General features: G+C 42.3%; 1 protein-coding gene across 1 annotated transcript in view; it reads left to right on the top strand.

Moving 5' to 3' along the window:
• The window catches only part of LOC123503941, a 127570-nt gene that overhangs the window by 6538 nt on the left and 100337 nt on the right, over positions 1-20695 (top strand). Inside the window, exon 3 of the mRNA XM_045254066.1 lies at positions 4366-4464. Coding sequence (XP_045110001.1) covers positions 4366-4464 — 99 coding nt within the window. The remainder of the gene's footprint in view (positions 1-4365; positions 4465-20695) is intronic.

Genomic DNA, 20695 nt, shown 5'->3' with positions numbered 1-20695 from the left:
GTAATGCCAGGATTGTTCTATACAACTTCTTTTCTTTTGAGCTCCAGCTTGACACTTGCTAATTTCACACCATAACTTTAATCTGTTAAGGATCAAGGTATCATATCATTTTGCAAATGTGTCCATGATAGATATTCCGCGATAATTATTGCAAAGCATTGTTACCTCATTTGAAAATGCATACTAATTTACTATAACACCACATTGCAGGATAACAACCAAGTATAAATACAGTATTAAATAGATTCAGAAGAAACAGTAGCCAAGCATATGGGAACACATTCACCAGACCTGGACATATACCACTATAACTCTTGTTTGTATTTGTACACCTCACAGCCTCCTTCAACTCATCTACAGAGAACGGGTCGTCCAGAACCGGTATATATGGAACTCCGTTTTCTATATCCACATCTCCTATATCAGCAATATTTTCAAGGTTCAGCAATTTTTCCACATGTTCTTTAAACTGATCATCATTTGGTCCTTCAACCTCTTTAATATCTACCTTTCCTTTCCAATTTATCGAGTTCCATAATAATTTGCTATCATTTGCCTGCATAATCCGATCCTACCGTGGTTGATTTTGGTCCCATTGGTTTTCTGTAGATCGCACATCCTTGACACATCTCTCTGCAGTTTTCATGATGACATCACAACACGTCATACCCAGGCACGTTCAAGTTAAAGTATTTTTAGATTCTAGAATAAACACTATATCATAATTTGAAATAAACTTCCATATACCAGGATCTTGTAGCTTGTCCTTTAAACCACAAACGTTCCATGAGCATATTTTCAAGTAACACTCTTCCTTATTTTGTCTGTTGCCTAGAAAAACCGGGGAGAGAATCGATCTATAATTACACCATCTCGAAGTAGCACACGATTTTTCCAATCGTAAACGATATTCGATCCTGCGTTGACTGGTTTGTCTCTTTCTTCCTTTTCACGTTGTCTCATACGGGCTTGTTCCTTTCTGATAGCAGGGTGGGTGTCCTTTTTAATATATACTCTGGCCATATCCCTTCCGCGTTTTTCAGATTTTTTTGCCACTCTCAAGATGTTATCACGTTGTCTTGAGCTATTCACCGTTACGTGCAGAGGTCTCTTCTTCCTGTCATTCACTTGTCCGAGTCGTCGTATCTCCCAGGTGTTCGTGTCAAAGGGGTCAGAGTAGCCTGCTGCGTCCAGAACACTCTTCACTTTATCTGAGTCTGTTTGTACTATATCATCAGCATCCTCGTGCAAGCCAGTGATTATGATGTTCTCTCGTCGTTCCTTGCCATCAAGAAACAGCTGCTGATGGTATATAGTTGTGTATGCATCATCTAATTTTGTAGATAGAGTTTTTACCTCTTGCTTGAGGTCTTTTATCTCTGCTACCTCGTCACGCAGCTTCCGTAGCTCCTCCAGCAGGTCAGCGTTCGTGGGCTCATCTCCCCTACCTTCGGTCACTATGGTAGATAGAGCTCTTTTTAACTGTGCATTAGTCATTTTACTAATTTCATTGGGTTGTAGTGCCCGCACCGTCTCTACAGAGCCGTATTCAGCCATGTTTATCCTTATTGAAATAAGAACAGTGGGCAGAAGGTGGCAATAAGTATCAGGTTGGGGTAGTGTCGGTTGCAATAAATCTCTCTGCGCATACGCAAAAACTAGGCAGTCTCTACAGGAGGGTAGGTAGAGAGGAGGTTTATTTTTCCATGGTTACTTCATAGATACTTTGTCTATTTAACCACTACTACAGTTCAACATGATCTCTGCCCCTTCATATACCTTGTCTGTTGTACTTGGGTCGGTAGAAGGCACAGGATAGACGCAATTCTGAGTAATAAACTCGGAGCTTGGAGAAGACCTTGTTTATATGACGGTGGCGCCACACACACACATACGCGCACTATCAACTATCCCAAGTGTCATTCTAATTGACTGATTGATTGATACATCTATTATTGCATTAATAATGAAATGGTGGTAACATGTGCATCGCCTCCTTTGTTTTGGCGCCGCACACCAGCAGGCAGGGACATTTTGTCTCAATCTCAAGTTCCGCTATTAGTGACTGGCAAATCGGGACTAGCCCTCCCTCAGTAGCCACTGAGTCAGCGTGATCACTCAAGAACACTTTAGATTTCCGCTTGAAAGGGGTGCCACTCATGTAAACAAGCGGTGCGGAAAAATGCAGCCTTCTGACACGCCGGGCAGGACGCAACTAAGTGTCATTCTTTAAAATATGGATTCAATGAGCTGATATGATTTACTTTCTCTACAATTTCTTCAAGATAGTAACACAAAATCGAACTCTGTTCATGAACAAAAGTAAATAAGTTGATTTTCAATTCGATTTATTTGGTCATCTCCACATTTGCAAACATGTACACCCTTGATCGGAAGTGTATTAACGAAGGATTCCAAAAGGATATACGGGTTCAATGAGCGGGCTGAGGGAATTGATTAGGGAGTCTAGCTTCTAACAGATGGCGCGCGGGTCGCAGGTAGGAAGGGGTGAGGGATGGCGGGGGCCCATCAGCGGGGGAGGATGAGCGCCATTACAAGATTCAAACAGTCAGTCAGTCACGGGAAGGAGCGCAAGGTGCATCAGCCATCGCCCGCCTCCACCTGGGCCTGGTGTTCACTTGCACCGCCTACGTCTCTGTCTCGTGACTCCTTCTGCCCTTGGTGTAGGACTACTCCTGAGGCCATGGAACATTTCCTGCTTCAATGCCCACACGTCGACTCTCAACATACTGCACTAAGCTCCCGGCTCTCTGCCCTGGCCATCATAACATTGGACAAGCCCACCCATCCTCCTGGCAGCCTCAGGCATCCACCCCTCCTGACAACCTGCTTCGCCTTACTTGTGCCTTCTTGAGGAAGACCGGCCAGCTGCCATGCCTGTGATACCCACACAGGACTACCCCAGGGGTCATAAGGATCCATAGATCTTCGTGGCCTCTTTTGGATCCTTATGAGCCCTGGGGTAGTCCTATGTGGGTATCACAGGCGTGGTAGCTGACTGGTCTTCCTCAAGAAGGCATAAGTAAGGCGAAGGACAGCAGGTTGCCAGGAGGGGTGGACGCCTGAGACCGCCAGGAGGGTGGGTGGGCATGTCCAGTGTTATGATGTCCAGGACGGAGAGCCGGGAGCGTAGTGCAGTATGTTGAGAGGGGAAGCGTGGGTATTGAAGCAGGAAATGTTCCATGGCATCAGGGGTAGTCCTACACCAAGGGCAGAAGGGGTCACGAGACAGACGTAGGCGGTGCAAGTGAGGAGTATGGTGTGGCCCAGGCAGACGCGGGCAGAATGAAAAAAAAAAAAAAAAAAATATATATATATATATATATATATATATATATATATATATATATATATATATATATATATATGTATATATATATTTGCCTTATAAGTTCATAACCACGAGAGAATGCAGGGAAAAATAGGGGATGGGGGAGGAAGCATGGAAGATATCTTCTTAAGTTACTCCTGAAAACGTTTTCTATGAAAGTACTTGCTGCTAACAGATGGCAGCACATTCGCTGTCCTCCAAAGTTTAACCCACACCACAACTTCCTCTCTGTATATTCCTTGGTATTAACCTAGACGACCGTAAATAAAAAGACAACATATCTGTGCCACTTAAAAATCTAAGTGATGTAGATCAACTTACCAGTACATGGAAATAACAATTCTAATTAAGAATAGGCAACTCGAGTGTCTTGGCGAGAGGTATATTGTGTCTAATCAAAATAAACATCTGACTGTTTTCCTTAGTTGAACCTGAATAACACATTGTTGGACAACCAGATAATTCCCATTGTAATGTACATGTCACTGCACCATGACCAAGGCGGTCCTGAGGGATGTTTGTTTTGTTGCTCGATTTCTTTGCCCCATCGTTTGTGTCGTGAAAAGAATGCTGAAATCCCCAATAAAATAATTATATCCATATATCACGATGTCAATGAGTATGTTGGATTTACTACAACAATATTTTAGCTCATATCGCTAGGAGACGTGTAGCAGCGCGGTGATATCTGGTGAATTAGCTCTGAAAACTCCCCATTAAAATTGACCTTCAGCTTGGAAAGAACTATATTTCATTCTTTTTAATAGAATTTTTCTACACTACAGGTATATGCTTTATCAGTCAATGACACATGCAACATAGTGTGGCATTTGGTACAGTAATCAAAACAGCCTATCCATTATCTATTTTCTGCACTACATGCTTTATCATTCAATGACACATGCAGCATTGTGTGGCATTTGATGCAGTATCTAAATCAATCTTTCAGTTAGTCATGCTTACAATTTCAAAAGAGCCTTTTTTTAATCATAATTCCTTGCACCTTATTACAGAGAACTGCTGGCAGTACGGAGAATGCTGGTTATGGCACCAAATCACACGGCAAACAGGATCTCATGGAGCGCCCGCAGACCCTCCACTCATGTCCAAAGGTGAGTGAAGAACATTCAAATTTTCAGTATTGAATGTATAATTCATTGATGTGAATTACACTGTTACGAACCGCCACCCACACAACACAGCGGGTCCACCCACACCCGCAACCACTGGGCAAGGCAGGGCACCCAAAGGTCCTTACTTTAGCTTCCAACGCCGCAACCGTAAACCACTTACTCTCAGCGGCGGAGACAAGCCAGCATTCAGGATGGGGCGACACAGGGATAAGTTCACGAGGATCCATGGCTAGCAAGGAACGCGAGGCACACAACTCATAGACAGGCACTCACTCAGACAGGCAGGACTGGCAGGAAACACTAAGTACAGCTTCTTACGTTTACTTAGAAAGTAACACAATACAGCAGGAACTCCAAGGTATTACACAGGGCGAATGCGGGTCACGAGAACGGAGAGCGAGGTGGGACAGCGGGGCAAGACAGCTGCAACTCACACGCGCTTTTTTTTTTTTTTTTTTTTAAGGGCGGTGAAGAATAGAAGAATAGCTAGCTAAGAGAAAGTTTGTGGGAAGAGAAGGGGTGAAAGAAAGATGGAGAAAGACAGAGTGTGGGTTTGACCACATTACTATTTTTATACACATTTTTATTTGTTTTACATTTTCCTTATTTTGTTTTAACAATATCTGACACTCCAGATTATTGATGTAATATAAATTTATATTTTAATTGTGAAAAATATTATACGAGCCGCAAATGCACTAAACAGAAACACAGCTTTCCCTATAAAACAGACTCCTGAGGGAAGTTTGGCCTGCCCTACATGTGAGAGAGAGAGAGAGAGAGAGAGAGAGAGAGAGAGAGAGAGAGAGAGAGAGAGAGACTCACGCGCGGGCAGAGACGGCCAGCTTAAATACTTGCCCCCCTTTATGCAACCCTGTGGTTGGCTTGCCTCTGGGCCAATCAACATGGTTTTATCCACGTGCATGGCTATCACTTCCGGTCCCCCCACTTCCTGTATCTCAGCAATACCACCTCACTCCATCTTCACTTCTTAACACTACCCCCGCGCCGCAGCAACAACACATATATCTATGTTAATTTTTATGTGCATTTCTTTTTCTTTTCATTTGTTTGCTAACTTTCTTGAATTACTACCTAATATATTCACTGTAACACGGCTGGAATATATTACATACATATAACTTAGGATAGGTTATAGGTTGTTAAGCATAAATGGACTTGATTCTGTGAAGTTTTATGTGGGAGACTTTTGAATCTATCTAGACTTCATAAGACATTTTGGTAGACTCTCAAGTTATGCATTCCATTGAAACAATGAAGTTTCTCATCATGATTATTACCATTGTTATTATTATCATTATTATTATTATTGTTATTATTATTATTATTATTATCATTATTATTATTATTATTGTTGCGACGACGCAGGGGGGGGGGGGTGGCAACTTGTAGCCCTCAGGTGGCCACAGCTGGTTAAGAACACGCCACACACCTTCGGTTTCTTTATTTGTCCGACTTGTCTTTAACTTCCCAAACAAAAACCTCATAGAGGTTATAATCCGGGTTTAGTCTGAGTACCAATACACGACCTTCTCAAACGAGGCGGCGGGTGGTACTGAGACTAACGCCCTTACTCCATTTCCCTTCTTACCACAGCTCGTGATCCTGATCTTTGTTACCATGAATAAAGTTTTACAAACAATAGCTAAGGTTGACAAATACGGTAAAATAACAAAAAATAATATTTATGGCAAATTATAATTATACAAACATTTTGAAGTCACTACATCAACTTCCCCACCAAAAGGCGGAGCCATAAGCTTAATTAATAGTAAAAATAATCAGGATCAGTCTTAAATGTAATATGCCTATCACTTCGTGAAGACCTGATCATTGTATCTGTGGAAGGAGTATCAGGTAAGTTTTCAGAGCTAGAGTCACTATCATTGCCTGAAACAGCGTTGGACGCTGGGCCCGTGTCAGCCAAAGCATCTGATGATGGCGCGGCATCATTAGTCAAATCACTACTTAAGGATTGATGAACTGGTTTCAGGCGATCTACATAAATGGATTGTTCTCTACCGAAAATATCTACGGCTAACAACAAAAAAGGGACCAGAGTATGGTGCCTCTAATGGTCGCCGGATCTGGTCCACTCTAATCCGCTCATGTGTACAAGTGCGCAACTCAGGGGAAAAATATGATTTAGGAGTGCAATGACGTTTACCCTGTGCAAACTCTGCAAAATCTAGCTTGGTCATCTCTGTGGCGAGAGCACGAACTTGTGAAGAATTGAAAGTTTCCCCCTTTTCCTTTAATTCACTTGGTGTCACAATGAGAGGTTGAGGGAACAAAAGTGAGGAACCACTTACGGCTGAAAAAGGAGAAAATCCTGATTTTGTTGGTGTTATGCGAATTCCTAGTAAAACAATGGGCAAAGCTTGCAACCAACTTTCCTTTCGAGCTGTTATGGCAGTCTTAAGGGTGCGGTGTTGCCGCTCAATCATGCCGTTCGCTTGGGGATGAAATGGCGTCGTACGAAGCCGGTGAAATCCCACAAGGGAGGACAGTTCCTGGAAAAGTTCACTCTCAAACTGAGTTCCACGGTCTGTAACGACATACAGTGGTACACCAAAACGAGAAATCTAGGTTGTTAGGAATGCAGAAGTAACAGAAGCAGCTGTAATGTCCTCTAAGGGACATGCTTCCACCCATTTTGTCGCCCTATCAACACATGTGAGGAGGTATCGATAGGGAGCAATGAATGATCCTGTGGTATCCTTACAAACGGGCAAGGGTCCTACAATATCTACATGGACAGTCTCAAAACGGTCAGATGGAAGATGAAAAGCATGAATTTTACTTTTTGTATGCCTATGGATTTTGCTCTGTAGACAGGCTTGACAGTTCCTTGCCCAAGTACGAATCCCTTTGTCCATGTTTGGCCAATAGTACCTGGATTTAATTAATCTTAGGGTTGCTTTTACACCAGGATGGGATAGTGCATGAATGTTTGAGAAAAGACTTATTCTACATGCTTTTAGCATGAAGGGGCGAGGAAAAGGAGTTGAAACATCACACAAAATACTTGCTGTACCATCGATTTGAAAAGATTTCAGAGTGGTGGCATAGGATTTAATTTCTTCATCTGACTGTTGATCATGCGCAAGGGCAGGTAAGTCGTACAGATCAACCGTTACAACATTGGTGGGACGTGATAAGCAATCAGCAACGATATTCTGGCTTCTTCTAATATAGCATACATCTGCTACATACTCAGTGATGAGAGAGAGATGTCGCTGTTGTTTGTCAGACTTCATGGAATTAGGCTTTTTATATGCACCTGCTAAAGGTTTGTGATCTGTGAACAATGTGACGTGTCTGCCTTCTATTTGTATTTTAAAATGTAAAACTGCAAGATAAGCTGCGAGTAATTCTCTGTCAAAGGTGGACTGACTTCTTTGCGTCTCAGATAGCTTCTTCGAAAAGAAACCAATGGGCCAATTGGCCATCTATTATCTGATGCAGTGCAGCACCCACTGCATAACTTGAGCTGTCAGTCACTATTTGATAGTGAGTGATGGCAGAAGTAGGGTAAGGTAATGCATTTAGCTCACTTAGAATTTTCTTAATCTCTGAAAATTATTGTTTCTCCTCTGTATTAAGCGTCAACTCTTTGGCATTAGGATGTGATTTGATTAGTTCTGTCAGAGGAAGGACACTGGCCGCAAAGTTTGGCACAAGCCGTCTGTAAAAGCCCATCATGCCTAAAAAGCGCCTCAGCGACTTGGAGTCTGTAGGTTCACTGAAGTCATTAATTTCATACAGCTTCTTTTGTGTTGGCCAAACACCCTCGGCACTTATGTTACATCCAAGGAAATCTATGGTCTTTTGCATGAAACAACACTTGTTTAGAGAAATGCGAAGGCAGTTGTCATTAAGTATCTTAAGTACAGTCTCCATGTCTCTCAAATGCTGTTCTCGTGACTTGGAGAATATCAGGATATCATCCAAGTAAGTGAAAGCACATGGAACATTCATGAAAAGGTTGTCCATATGTCGCTGTAAGGATGCAGATGCATTTCTTAGTTCAAATGGCATGTACCAATATTCAAAAGTTCCAAATGGAGTTGCTACTGCTGTCTTTTCCACATCATCTGGATTCATTGGTATTTGATGAAATGCTGAAAATAAATCCACCTTTGAAAAGAATTTCATACCATGAAGTTTTGACGTCACTGAATGTATGCGAGGCATACTGTATCTATCAGGTTTAGTGATTGCATTCAGAGCTCTATAATCACCACAAGGTCTCCATATTCCAGGTGTGCTTTTGGCAACTAAATGTAGTGGTGATGACCAAGGTGACTCAGAACGACGGATAATGCCCCTATCTAACAAAGTGTTAAACTCTCTCTTTGCAACGGCAAGTTTTTCTTCGGACAACTGTCGTGCCTTTGCATATACTGGAGCTTTATCTTCTGTATCTATACGATGCACAACCTTCGCTTTAGTTATGATCCCTGGTGTTTGTTGTGGTAAAGTCAAACCAGGTAAACTCTGAAGGAGTTGCTGAATATCTGATGAAATCCCTTCAGGAAAGTCAATATCAACATTTAAGACATCATATTCAACCTTACAAACTTGCATGGGAGAATTGGTAGTATTGTCAATGACTTTGCTTTCCACAATCGATAATTAAATTATGATGTGACAAGAAATCTAAGCCAAGAAGAGCGTGTGTTGTATCAGCTACAATCATTGTCCACTTATACACTCTGCGTAACTTGGGTATGAGTATGTCTACTATCACTTCACCATAACAGGCGATTGACTCGCTGGTGGCAGATGAAAGGTGAGCAGGGGTAGGATTCAGATTTAAACCTACACTGTATTTACAAGGAAGAATAGATACAGAAGCACCTGTGTCCACAACTAATGACAGTTTAGTGGCACCTATCTGGGCAGCAACTTCAAAGGGTGGTGGGCCGGAGGTGACGCCTTCGACCCGCCCTACTAGTTTTCCGAGGACCGGGACCGAGCTGGAGATGCTGGTCGAGAATTGGGCAGAATAGTACAGTTAGTCTTACTCGGGTAACGACACCATGGTTTACATGTTCGGGAATTATCAGTATAATATAGGTGACCCCTACAAATCTTCGGTCTTTGCTGCTCATTGAAAGGACGTAGGCCTATGAGGATTGCACTGATCTCCCTTTTCTGAAAATGTGGGGAGGCCTGCTTACAAGGTGACTGTACATCAGACTTAACATGTAAGGCTTGCTGAAAGAAAGGAGTAAGTTCATCAGCCAAATTACCTAACTGCATTAAAGTTAAATCCTTTTGAGCAGCAAGAACTGGAGATATGGTAGGAGGTAATGCCTGGATAAACTGGTGTCTTACAAGATCATCACCTACACCAACTTTGCTAGCAATGGAATTAAGTTCCTGCATATAATATGAAGGCCTTCCAGTCATGGAAGTTTTAGTTATTAGCTTAGAAAAGAGCTCAGGCTTAGTTCTTTCATGGATAGCTATCACTGCAGCTTTTGTTTCAGCATATTGCTGCTGAGTGATTACACTAGCAGAGATTTTCACAATTACTTTTGGTGGCAAGTTAGCAATCAAATGGAAAATTTTGGTTTCCTCAGAGGTGATGTGCTTAATGTGAAAATTTGCCTCTAATATGGAAAACCAAGCAGAAGCAGCAGTCTCCATAACTGCTGGCATCTTAATCCCCACCACATTCAAGGGTAAGGCACCCTTGGTATCTTCGTTGTTAGCCATGTGTGGTGGCGTCACCTACTATGTCCTTTGAAGTAGCGAGTTGACGTCCAACTTGGTAGGCTGCAACAGCATGGAAACCAGGGCGGTGTAGTCACTGTGGTGATGCAGGGTGGTGAATATGCAGGGGTTGAAGCAGTCACGGTGGGTGGCGTTACGGGTACAGGCTGCCAAGAGTTGCCGGTCACTCCGGGTTCACCAATTGTAGCCCTCAGATGGCCACAGCTGGTTAAGAACACGCCACACACCTTCGGTTTCTTTATTTGTCCAACTTGTCTTTAACTCCCCAAACAAAAACCTCATAGAGGTTATAATCCGGGTGTAGTCTGAGTACAAATACACGACCTTCTCAAACGAGGCGGCGGGTGGTACTGAGGCTAACGCCCTTACTCCACTTCCCTTCTTACCACAGCTCGTGATCCTGATCTTTGTTACCATGAATAAAGTTTTACAAACAATAGCTAAGGCTGACTAATACGGCAAAATAACAAAAAATAATATTTATGGCAAATTATAATTATACAAACATTTTGAAGTCACCACAAACTATTTGAGGAGTGAGGTGGTATTTTCTAGACAGAAAGTGGGGGACCGGAAGTCATGGCCACGCAGGTGGATAAAACCATAGTGATTGGCCCAGAGGTGAGCCAATCATAGTATTGAAAAGGGGGAGGGGGGTATTTAAGCTGCCCCAGCTAGTGAGGGGGTGCTCAATCAGTCCCGCCCGCGAGTAGTCTCGCCCCACTCTCCCCGCTCTGGGCCTGGTTACCTGCTGCTGGCAGGTCCCCACTCTCGGCGTCTACCTAGCTCTCCTGTTCTTGCATGAGGACGGTCTGGTCCTCTGGTGATTCTGTGCCCGCCAGCTTGAGAAGTAGTTGCAGCTGTCTTGCCTCGCTGTCCCGCCTTGCTCTCCGTTCTCGTAGACTGCATTCACCCTGTGTACTACCTTGGATTTCCTGTTGTATTGTGTTAATTCCTAATTAAACGTTAGAAGCTGTACTAAGTATTTTCTGCCAGTCCTGCCTGTCAGAATGAGTGCCTGTCTATGAGTTGTGTGCCTCGTATCCCTTGCTAGTCACGGACCCGTCGTCAACTTACCCCTGTGCCGCCCCGTCCTTAATGCTGTCCTAGTCTCTGCCGCTAAGAGAATAAGTGAGTTGCTGTTGCGGAGTTGGAAGCTGAAGTAAGGACCTTGGGTGCCCTGCCTTGCCCAGTGGTTGCGGGTGTGTGTGGCCCTGTTGTGCTGTGTGGGCAGCGGTTCGTAACATTATTATTATTAATATTATTCATTATTATTATTATTTTATCATCATTATCATCATCATCATCATCATCATCATCACTATTTTTACTATCATTATTACTATCATTACTATTATATGGAGAGAGTAGGAATAACAAATATCTGCAAAAAATGGAGAGAGATACCAAACTTTCTGGTCAGAAACACAGACTTGGTCAAATCTTTGTCCGTGTAGGGCTATAGGCTATGAGACCAGTGATGTTTTACAGTAGTGAGGCATGGCCAACAACGAAAGAGATGAAAAAATAAGAACAAAAAATGACTGTAGAATATAAAGATGTATTGCTAATAGTATGGGAAGACAGGTGATGAAAAGGAATAAAGTAAGAAGACAAGATGTCATGGAGAATATAAGTGAATGTGCTGAGGAGGTACATATTAACGACCATGGTATTAGGTTACCCCTTTCTCCTTCCCATTCCGACATCATCCTTGGGACTGTAGTAGGTAAGAACAACCCTATCCCCGTTCTGTGGCCTAGATTGATTGGTAACCCTTTGAAATAAAAAAAGTATGTGATATAAGGCAATGAATGCACTTTGCTAACATTTTCACAAACATACACTATATACTGTAGAATAATACATGAAGTTGATTAAATATAAAATAGCAAATGAAAAAAAAATCAGAACATTTGTTGGTGCGAAAGAGGATGAAGGAGAGGGAGACAATACATTTAAAGGCGGGTTCACAGGTGCCAATTTGCGACAGTAGTTTTTTTTTTTTTTTCACGTACGTAGAGTTTCCGACTTGCAATTGGCGCCTAGCGACTGCAGAAAGCAGTCGCAAATCAAGACCAATATGTTGATCTTGCTAGTCGATTTGCGACTTTATCTATGTCATGACGTCACGGAGTAAGTTTTGAAAATGTGGCCTCCAGAGATTGAGAAGATGTTAGGGTGAGGGAAAAGAACACATCTAGGACCCCAGAAATTAATTATACAGTAAAAAACGCTTACACAAATCGTCGTTTGACGAAATAGCTGCCGTTCTACAAGAGCTGTTTCCCTCAATGCAGGATATTGTTGGAGGTGAGAATTGAAGACTTGTCAGGATTTAATTTGATCGCAATCGTGCACAATCTTCTTCAGATTAACAATTCACTTATGAGAGATGTAGGCTGATTCAGAATGTGGTAGACGCTCCTTTCTTTCCTTCTACTTAGCCAGGGACGCTTCCACAAACGCCAAAAGAAGAGCAACAACAGCTTCAACATCGTCAGTGGAGGAAGACATCTTTTTTGTTTACATTCACTTCCCGCCAATGCGCCAACTATATAGTCGATACTTTCCAGGTGCTACGTCTGACACTTTCTCAATAGAAGGGATGAGTAGGAAACTCTACGTGGTTAAAATAATTGTCGCAAATTGGCATGTATGAACATGCCTTTACTCCGCTCCTATCCATTCAAGCCAAGGAGTTTGAATACACAGATGGCATCTTGCTCCACTACCATACAAACCTTGGAGGAAAGACTGAAAAAGAGATTGTCGCTTATACCACTCATCGGTGGAGGGTGAAGCCAGTGGGCGTAGCCTATTTAGTGGATGGAGTTATGCAAGTCAACCAAAAATAGTGGAGGATCCAAACTGTCGAGTTTTCAATGTTCACTGTGTTGGTTTAATTTAGAAGATCAGTATCGTCTCGCGGTACAGAGTAGTCGTCTCTAAACACTATATTGCGATGTATCCATTGATTTACAATACTTTTACTCCATTCACTATTTTTTGTTGTAGTTATTTTACCATGGTATTTCTTTATAGTTACTTGAGTTTATACAAATAACATTATCATATAAAGGAAAATATAGTCACCTGGTGTACCAAGATCTTTAATTTTTAGACTTTAATACAGCACAAAACCTTATCACACATTTCACCTCTCTTTTGCAGAGATTAATGCATCACAAGGGAAGTGTAGAGCAATTTATGTTTGGTTTTCTTCATGAGAGAGAGAGAGAGAGAGAGAGAGAGAGAGAGAGAGAGAGAGAGAGAGAGAGAGAGAGAGAGAGCGCAAATCAGCTGAAACCGAACTAGACCGAGGATGCTGCAGTGTTTTTATCACCTTGTCTTGCCATAGCCTGAACATGGTATGCCTTTAATCTAAAAAAAACCAGTTCCTCAAGATGGCCACAGTCCATTACCTAACATCGCTAGTACCTGTGACTCCAAAAAGTGTCTTTGCAGAACGAATTGGTTAGTAATACGACAATCTTCTTATATGACTTTGATTTCTATGTTCGTATGTTCATGGCTTCTTGTAGTCTACTTCCCAGCCTAGAAGGAAAGAAAATATAATATTAGTTTTGAGTTATCAATTGAGTAACTAAGTAATTTTTGTCTCATGAATAAAGATAACATAAAAAAAGATTAATTGATTGATTGATACATTTATTGTTGGATTAATAAATAAATACAACAAAGGAGGAGGATGGGCCTTGCCACCCACCCCCTGGGCAAAGACTTAAGGTTAAAGCATAACAAATATAACACTAGACAGTATACACAACAAGAATACAAGTATTTCAATAGATAAATACAGATATTGCACACCTTATTGCATGAACATCCTACAGTCTGGGGGCAAACTGGGGATATTCCCTGAGTATATCCCTGAGAGTGGCCGAGTCTAGGAGATGGGCAATGAGGTTATACAAGTCATGTTGACCTTGTGGCCTAAATTCAGCAATGAGAGGACATTCCACGATATAGTGACGCAGAGTGTGTCCCCTTGGTGCACCACACATCACACTCCAGGAGAAGCACTGACTTCCCAAAAGTATTTGTAGTCTAATCTGAGCCTCATTGCCACCCTGTCATGTGATGCAGTGTGTCTCCCATAGGTGTAAGCGCAGCTCTGGGAGACACGTGCATAGTAAAGACTAGTGCTACTGCCCCTATGGCAACAAAGCTCCAACTGATCACTATTGCCAGGGTCCACTGTGTCATCCTGTAGGGCACACTGAGCAAGGCGGTGTGGTTTTTCATTTAGCGGGATACCCACATGAGAGGGTATCCAGATGAAATGGACCGTGGCACCAGCACCTTCTAGGGCGTGGATGAGATCAAGGCACTTATTAACTAGATCACAGTCCATGTGGAGGTGGATTGAAGGGCATACAATGCAGCCTGACTGTCAATAAAGAAATATACATTCTTTAGGAGAGGCGCCACAAAATGGAGCGCCTCCAGTACAGCATACAGTTCTGCTCTAGTGGAAGACATGGGTGCAGGGAGCCGTCTGGAAACCTCAGTGTCAATTTAGAGACTGGCAGAGATGTAGTCACGGATGAACAGCCCACATCCAGACCTACTGCCATTGACTGACCCATCACAATAAACTTGAATAGCCTGAACGTGTGGGTATTTAGACAATTTAGTCATGAACATGTCTTGCAGCACATGAAGGAGCCAATCCCTCTTGGGCTGATGTAGAGATTGAATATCAACACTGACACGGTGAAGGTTCCAGGCGGGTTGTAGCAGTGACATAACAACATTAATACAAGCTTAGGCTACACCTTCACTTGTCAGTACTCCCAAGATCTTCCTGAGGTATGGTGTTGTGGGAGTGCGAGGATCATGATGCAGGGAGTCAGTGATCCCTTAGAGAGTCAGGATTCTAGGACAATATCCTCCCAGACAAAAACCCCACGGACAAAATCCCCCTACCAATATCCCCCCTAGGACAAAATCCCCCTTAGGACAATATCCCCCCCCCACCCATAGAAAAATCGAAAGTGTGAATTGCTACAAATTTCATTATACATTATATATTCATTTATTAATAATATATTCATTAAAATCATTAACATCATTAAAATAAACCATTACAGTGATAAACCATTACAGTCCAATGTTATAGGCTATGCCACGAAGATATTCCATATTAGTGCGTTCCTGATACTGTCCAACTAATCTAACTATACGCTGATTACAGTCAGCATAACGTTTGCTTGGTGGTTCAGGAGCATGTCCTGCAAGAAGCTGTGTGCAATGGACTTTCTGTAGGGCTTGTTCACTCTGTAGAAGTTTGAGGAATTTCCAGAAGTTGGGATTGTAGCAGCCTATGCTGGACTGAATGCGGCGATGCCAGCCTTCAACTGAGTTGTTGGTCCTGGGGAGCTCCTCCTCAGCTCTGGTGTACATGTTCCACAGAGGAATTGGAAAAGTAGCAGGACGACGGCGCCCCCGGAGCTGAGGACGGCCAATGTAAATGTCCTCAAAATAGTCCAAAACAGGCTGGGCATCAGCTGGCATGGCCTCACTGAGCTCCTCAAACACACTTACCACACTGTCTGTTGGCACAAAGGCAAGAGCAGGGAGCATCTTAAGATGGTGGGCAAAGTCAGAATCACTTTGGTACTGCTGTTGAAGGCCACATTGCTGAATCTTTCTGTAAACATTCTGGGTGAGGTGGTAGAAGCAACCTATAACAGTTACATCAGGGAACACTTCCAAGGCACTGTTGATGGCAGCTTTTTCGAAGTCAACCATGATGGTACTAGGACTGAGGTGATGGTTGAGCTCTAGGAGCTGTTTGAATAGGGATGTGTAGGTAGCCTGTCTCTTGTTGGCTAGTAAGGCATAGACACAGGGAATAGTACGGTCAGAAGTTAATCCATGGATTGTGTATAGTTGTTCATAGAGAGGTGGTGATGTTTTGAAGGTTCCATCAGCGAACCAGTGTTCACACTCTTGGAGAAGCTGTAGGTTGCTCTGGGTGGAGAATAGCAGCATGCGGTCATCACCGCCGGGATCATGCAGGAGAAACTTCTGACCATCAAGGGTCAATTGGTAGGACTCGGGAATGGTTATGTCAGCACGGGTTGGTGGTACAGGCAAGGGGTTGTTGGTAGCTTGCCTCTGACGTCTGATGTTGCGGCGGATGTGGTGTACTGACGGTAGTTGTGCAGCTGCAGCAGGACTGATGTCTGGTGCACTCTGTGTAAGGATCTGCTGAGGTGTCTCCTGTAAAAAAACATCAACATTTTTTTGACCTAAAACAATCTTGGAGTCACCCTGATCAAGAATATATATGGTTTAGGGGGTATGGTACCCACGGAAACAGGCTTATTCGGACCGTGGCTGATTCGGACCAAGCTGATTCGGCCCTTTTTCTGGCTCTTTCGGACCTCGATGTCCTGGCTGATTCGGACCTCGACCTTATTGTCCTGGCTGATTCGGACCTTTTCCAGGGGGGACTTTGCCTAATTCCAACACTTGTTACCGAGAGGATATTAATTGAATAAGAAAAGGTAAAATTACATTTTATTGAAAAATTACATTTAATGCATTTATTAGGAATACTCTAAGTCTTAGTCTAGGCCTACAATTTCACTTACACATAGATATATGCACACTTCTTGAGTAACTGGCCAGTTGTTATATTCTTATCATTATATTCCTTCCATACTTGTATTATACGACCTTGTATCTCCTTCACCCGATTTCTCTGATACCTTTTTAATTTTCCTTCTTTTACGAGTTTTATGTGATTAGGTATTTTCTTCGCCTCCGAGTATAGCAAACTTATCAATAAATAGAAGGGAAGGTTACCTTTTTTAGCACTTCTGTTTAATTTGTGATGCCATCCTTCCACGTCATTGTTTGTCCTTATGCTGCGCCCAAAAACTGACCAGTTCTCTACTGTCCACACATTATGATGTAGCCATGTTTCATCAACGTAATTAAAAAAGAGCCTTCCATATTCCTGCCTCAAAGTCGACCACAAACGATGAGACATTTGGTTCTGCTGGTAAAATTTCAAGAACTGCCTTAAAAACTGCTTTGTAATCTTTTAACCTTTTACCAGACATAACTACAAAGCAGAGAGGAATCTGTTTCATAACTTCCTCACTTTTAATGAAGCAGTGAATGGATAATAATTGGTAAAATGGTTCCTTAACAACTTTGAAGGTACCGTCCACATACCATGTCTTACCCTTGACCAGAGAATTTATCTGTGTGTCTGTACAAAATATTAAATGTTTTTTCAAACCAACCACTACTTCTCTTCTAAAAAACTCCTCTGGTATAGTTTCCTCAAGGTAGCCCAGATCTAGTTAGAAGGACAAGTCACTGGGGTCCTTTGGCCGACAGGAGGCCCGTGCTTTATTAAGGGTTCTTATCAGAGTGTTGTGGTTGGGTCTTGCAGCTTCGGGCAGGCTAGGATCACATAATTCGTTATTTACAGAGCTTACAATATTACTTGCAGATTCAAACACATTAACTTTGCCTTTGCTTTTACACTGTGCCTTAATTTCTATTGCTGTACGAATACCTGGTCTGGCTCGATGTGTATGTGAAACTGTCCCTGTTGAGAAAAACCTATCTCCTGTTTGTTTAACAACAACTGAACAATGGTTAGCTTTTCCACGTACACTGCATCTCCATTCGATAGTACCACTTTTTTGCTGCCGTTTAAAGGTAAAGCAATACCCATCACTCGAAACTAGTTTAGCCTTACCCCTCTCACTACCTGACTCCACGATGGTATAGTTAATTGCGGCACTTTGGGTTGCAAGCTGGTTGTCGTCGTCACTTAAGGGCTCATCAGACAGAGATCTGCATATATATATGTATATATATATATATATATATATATATATATATATATATATATATATATATATATATATATATATATATATATATATATATATATATTGATATTATATATTTATTGATCCCAACTTATAGCTTTTTGTAGTCAGGTAAATAACTTCATGGGTATATACTTACACTTCTTGTTCTTCTGGAACAAGTAACCTATGAGGCCGTGACACATCAAAGTTAGAAGTTTCTTCTTGTAGTGACTCTACCATGGTAGGACTACTGTAAATTAATTAAAGTGAGTGCATGTTTTATGCTACATGTTATGCTATATATTATCGAAGAAGGGAGGTATTGTTTCAGTTTTTGTAATTCATATATAGTACCATTCAAATATCTTCAGCTTTAAAATTAACACGAACCTATTGCATACTAACATTTCAGTAGGCAAGGCAACAGGGTTTAAGTCCTCTGACGTGCTCTCCATAATTGGGATGGGCAGGCTGACTGAAGATTGAAGGAACTGGCAACGTTGACACGTAAACTCGTGTGTTATTAGTCCTCTTCGCAATTTATCATATTTATATCTAGAAAGCCCTGTGTAAAGAAAACAATAAAACGTGACCTAATGTTTCTTTAATGATACACAAAAATATAAAGAAATGGTTTTATAAATATAATAATTGTGTTATACGGTAATTACCAGTGTTGCCACATCCTCGGTGTTGCCAGCCACCACAACCATCGCAGTCAATGGCTTGGTGATGGTCAGCCACAACTCGGTCACAATCCAAACAATTGACCCGGGCAGTCATTCTTGTGTGGTGCAAAGTAAGGAACTGACATGGCATGGGCCTTTTTGTGTCCAAAATAACTTGGCTCTACTGTTTGTAAGTGTTCGGATAATTCAAAACATGATCCGAATCAGCCTAACACATGGTCCGAATCAGCCAAGACTTAGGTCCGAATCCGGTCCGAATTAGCCATGGTCCGAATCAGCCACGGTCCGAATAAGCCTGCATTCGTACCCACGGTTCGGGTGTGGTGCTGTTGGAGCTATATATGGTTGGAGTTGGCGTGCGAACAAACACACAAACACACACACAAACAAACAAACAAACAAACAAACAAGCAAACACAGGGTTAATAATGATAATTACAATATTCAATAATATACTTGCCTGGGTATTTTGAGCACGATCCTTGATACTCTGAATGGTTTTCAGAGTCTCATGCCTTGATGGGTTAGGCTGATGGCTATGGTCATGAAGCTTGCCAATGACTTGGCCTTCAAGAACTTTGATTTTAGCCTTACAGGCACTAGTATAACGTCTTTGCTCACACTCATAGGAGACTACATTGTTTGCTAGGTTTTTTGTTTGACATAGACATAACCTTCATACAGTACTTTTTGACCACCTTTGTTAGACTTAACAAACTCCATGTTGACACTATGAACAGCAAAGGAGCAATGAAGCTCAGAACCTAGGACCTCCTCTCACTACAACCACTTAACACAAACTGACCACAAACAAAAGCGACTGAACCCAGGTGTGAGATATGAGATGAGTGTTCGAATCAGCTATGAGACCTTTCGAAGAGAGAGAGAGAGAGAGAGAGAGAGAGAGAGAGAGAGAGAGAGAGAGAGAGAGAGAGAGAGAGAGTGTTTCAAAGATTCACATAAAATATTGAGCTTATATCAAAAGTCTCAATTATAATCAATACTACTACATGAGCATAATAACACTAAATGTCCTAGGGGGGATATTGTCTGGGGGATATTGGTAGGGGGATTTTGTCTGGGGGGTTTCTGTCTGGGAGGATATTGTCCTGAAACGGAGAGCCAGACCCCGTGCCTAGCATCCTACTAATTGTGTGACAAGTAATTTCCTGTACTTTACACATAATACTCAGCAGGTGTAGTTCAGCTCTGAGGACTTCCCTGGGGCATCCCAAGATTATCCGCATGGCTTCATTCTGAACAAGCTCTAGGGGTTGGGTGGCACTAAACTGTATTAAAACAGGGACGCCATAATCAATAAGGGACCGTATGACAGATATATGAAACTTTCTTAGGAATGGAATGCCAGCCCCCAAGGCCCTGTTGGCTAGCAGCCGAAGTGGTGCTAGCCGTGGCAGACAGAGATCTCGAACATAGTGGACGGCTTGAAGAGACTTCCTGAAGCTCATCTGAACACCCAGGTACTTGTGTATATGAACTCTAGGGATGGGAATGTTATTTACAGTGGGCAGCCGAGAGACCTTCCCTTTAGCTTGAAATTTTGTTTTACATTCATTAATCACTAGTCCCATTTGGACACACAATGCTGCCAGTTGTGACAAAGCTAACTGGAGAATCCTGGGTGTGGGGCATTGGAGGAGTATGTCATCAGCATAGATGAGGACCTGGGTGCCCTGCGGAAAGGAACAGCGCACAATTTTGTCCATTAAAACATTGAAAAGCATTGGACTAAGGACTCCACCCTGTGGTGTTCCAAGCTCAAAGACTTCCTCAGAGGAGACTGCACCTTGAAACCAAACCTGTGCTGTTCTATTGTACAAATAGTCCCTGATCCATCCTAATGATTTATCTTTGACACCTTTGAGA

The sequence above is a fragment of the Portunus trituberculatus genome, chromosome 15 (assembly GCF_017591435.1).
Source record: "Portunus trituberculatus isolate SZX2019 chromosome 15, ASM1759143v1, whole genome shotgun sequence".
NCBI lineage: Eukaryota > Metazoa > Arthropoda > Malacostraca > Decapoda > Portunidae > Portunus > Portunus trituberculatus.
This window is presented reverse-complemented; position numbering and strand designations above follow the sequence as displayed.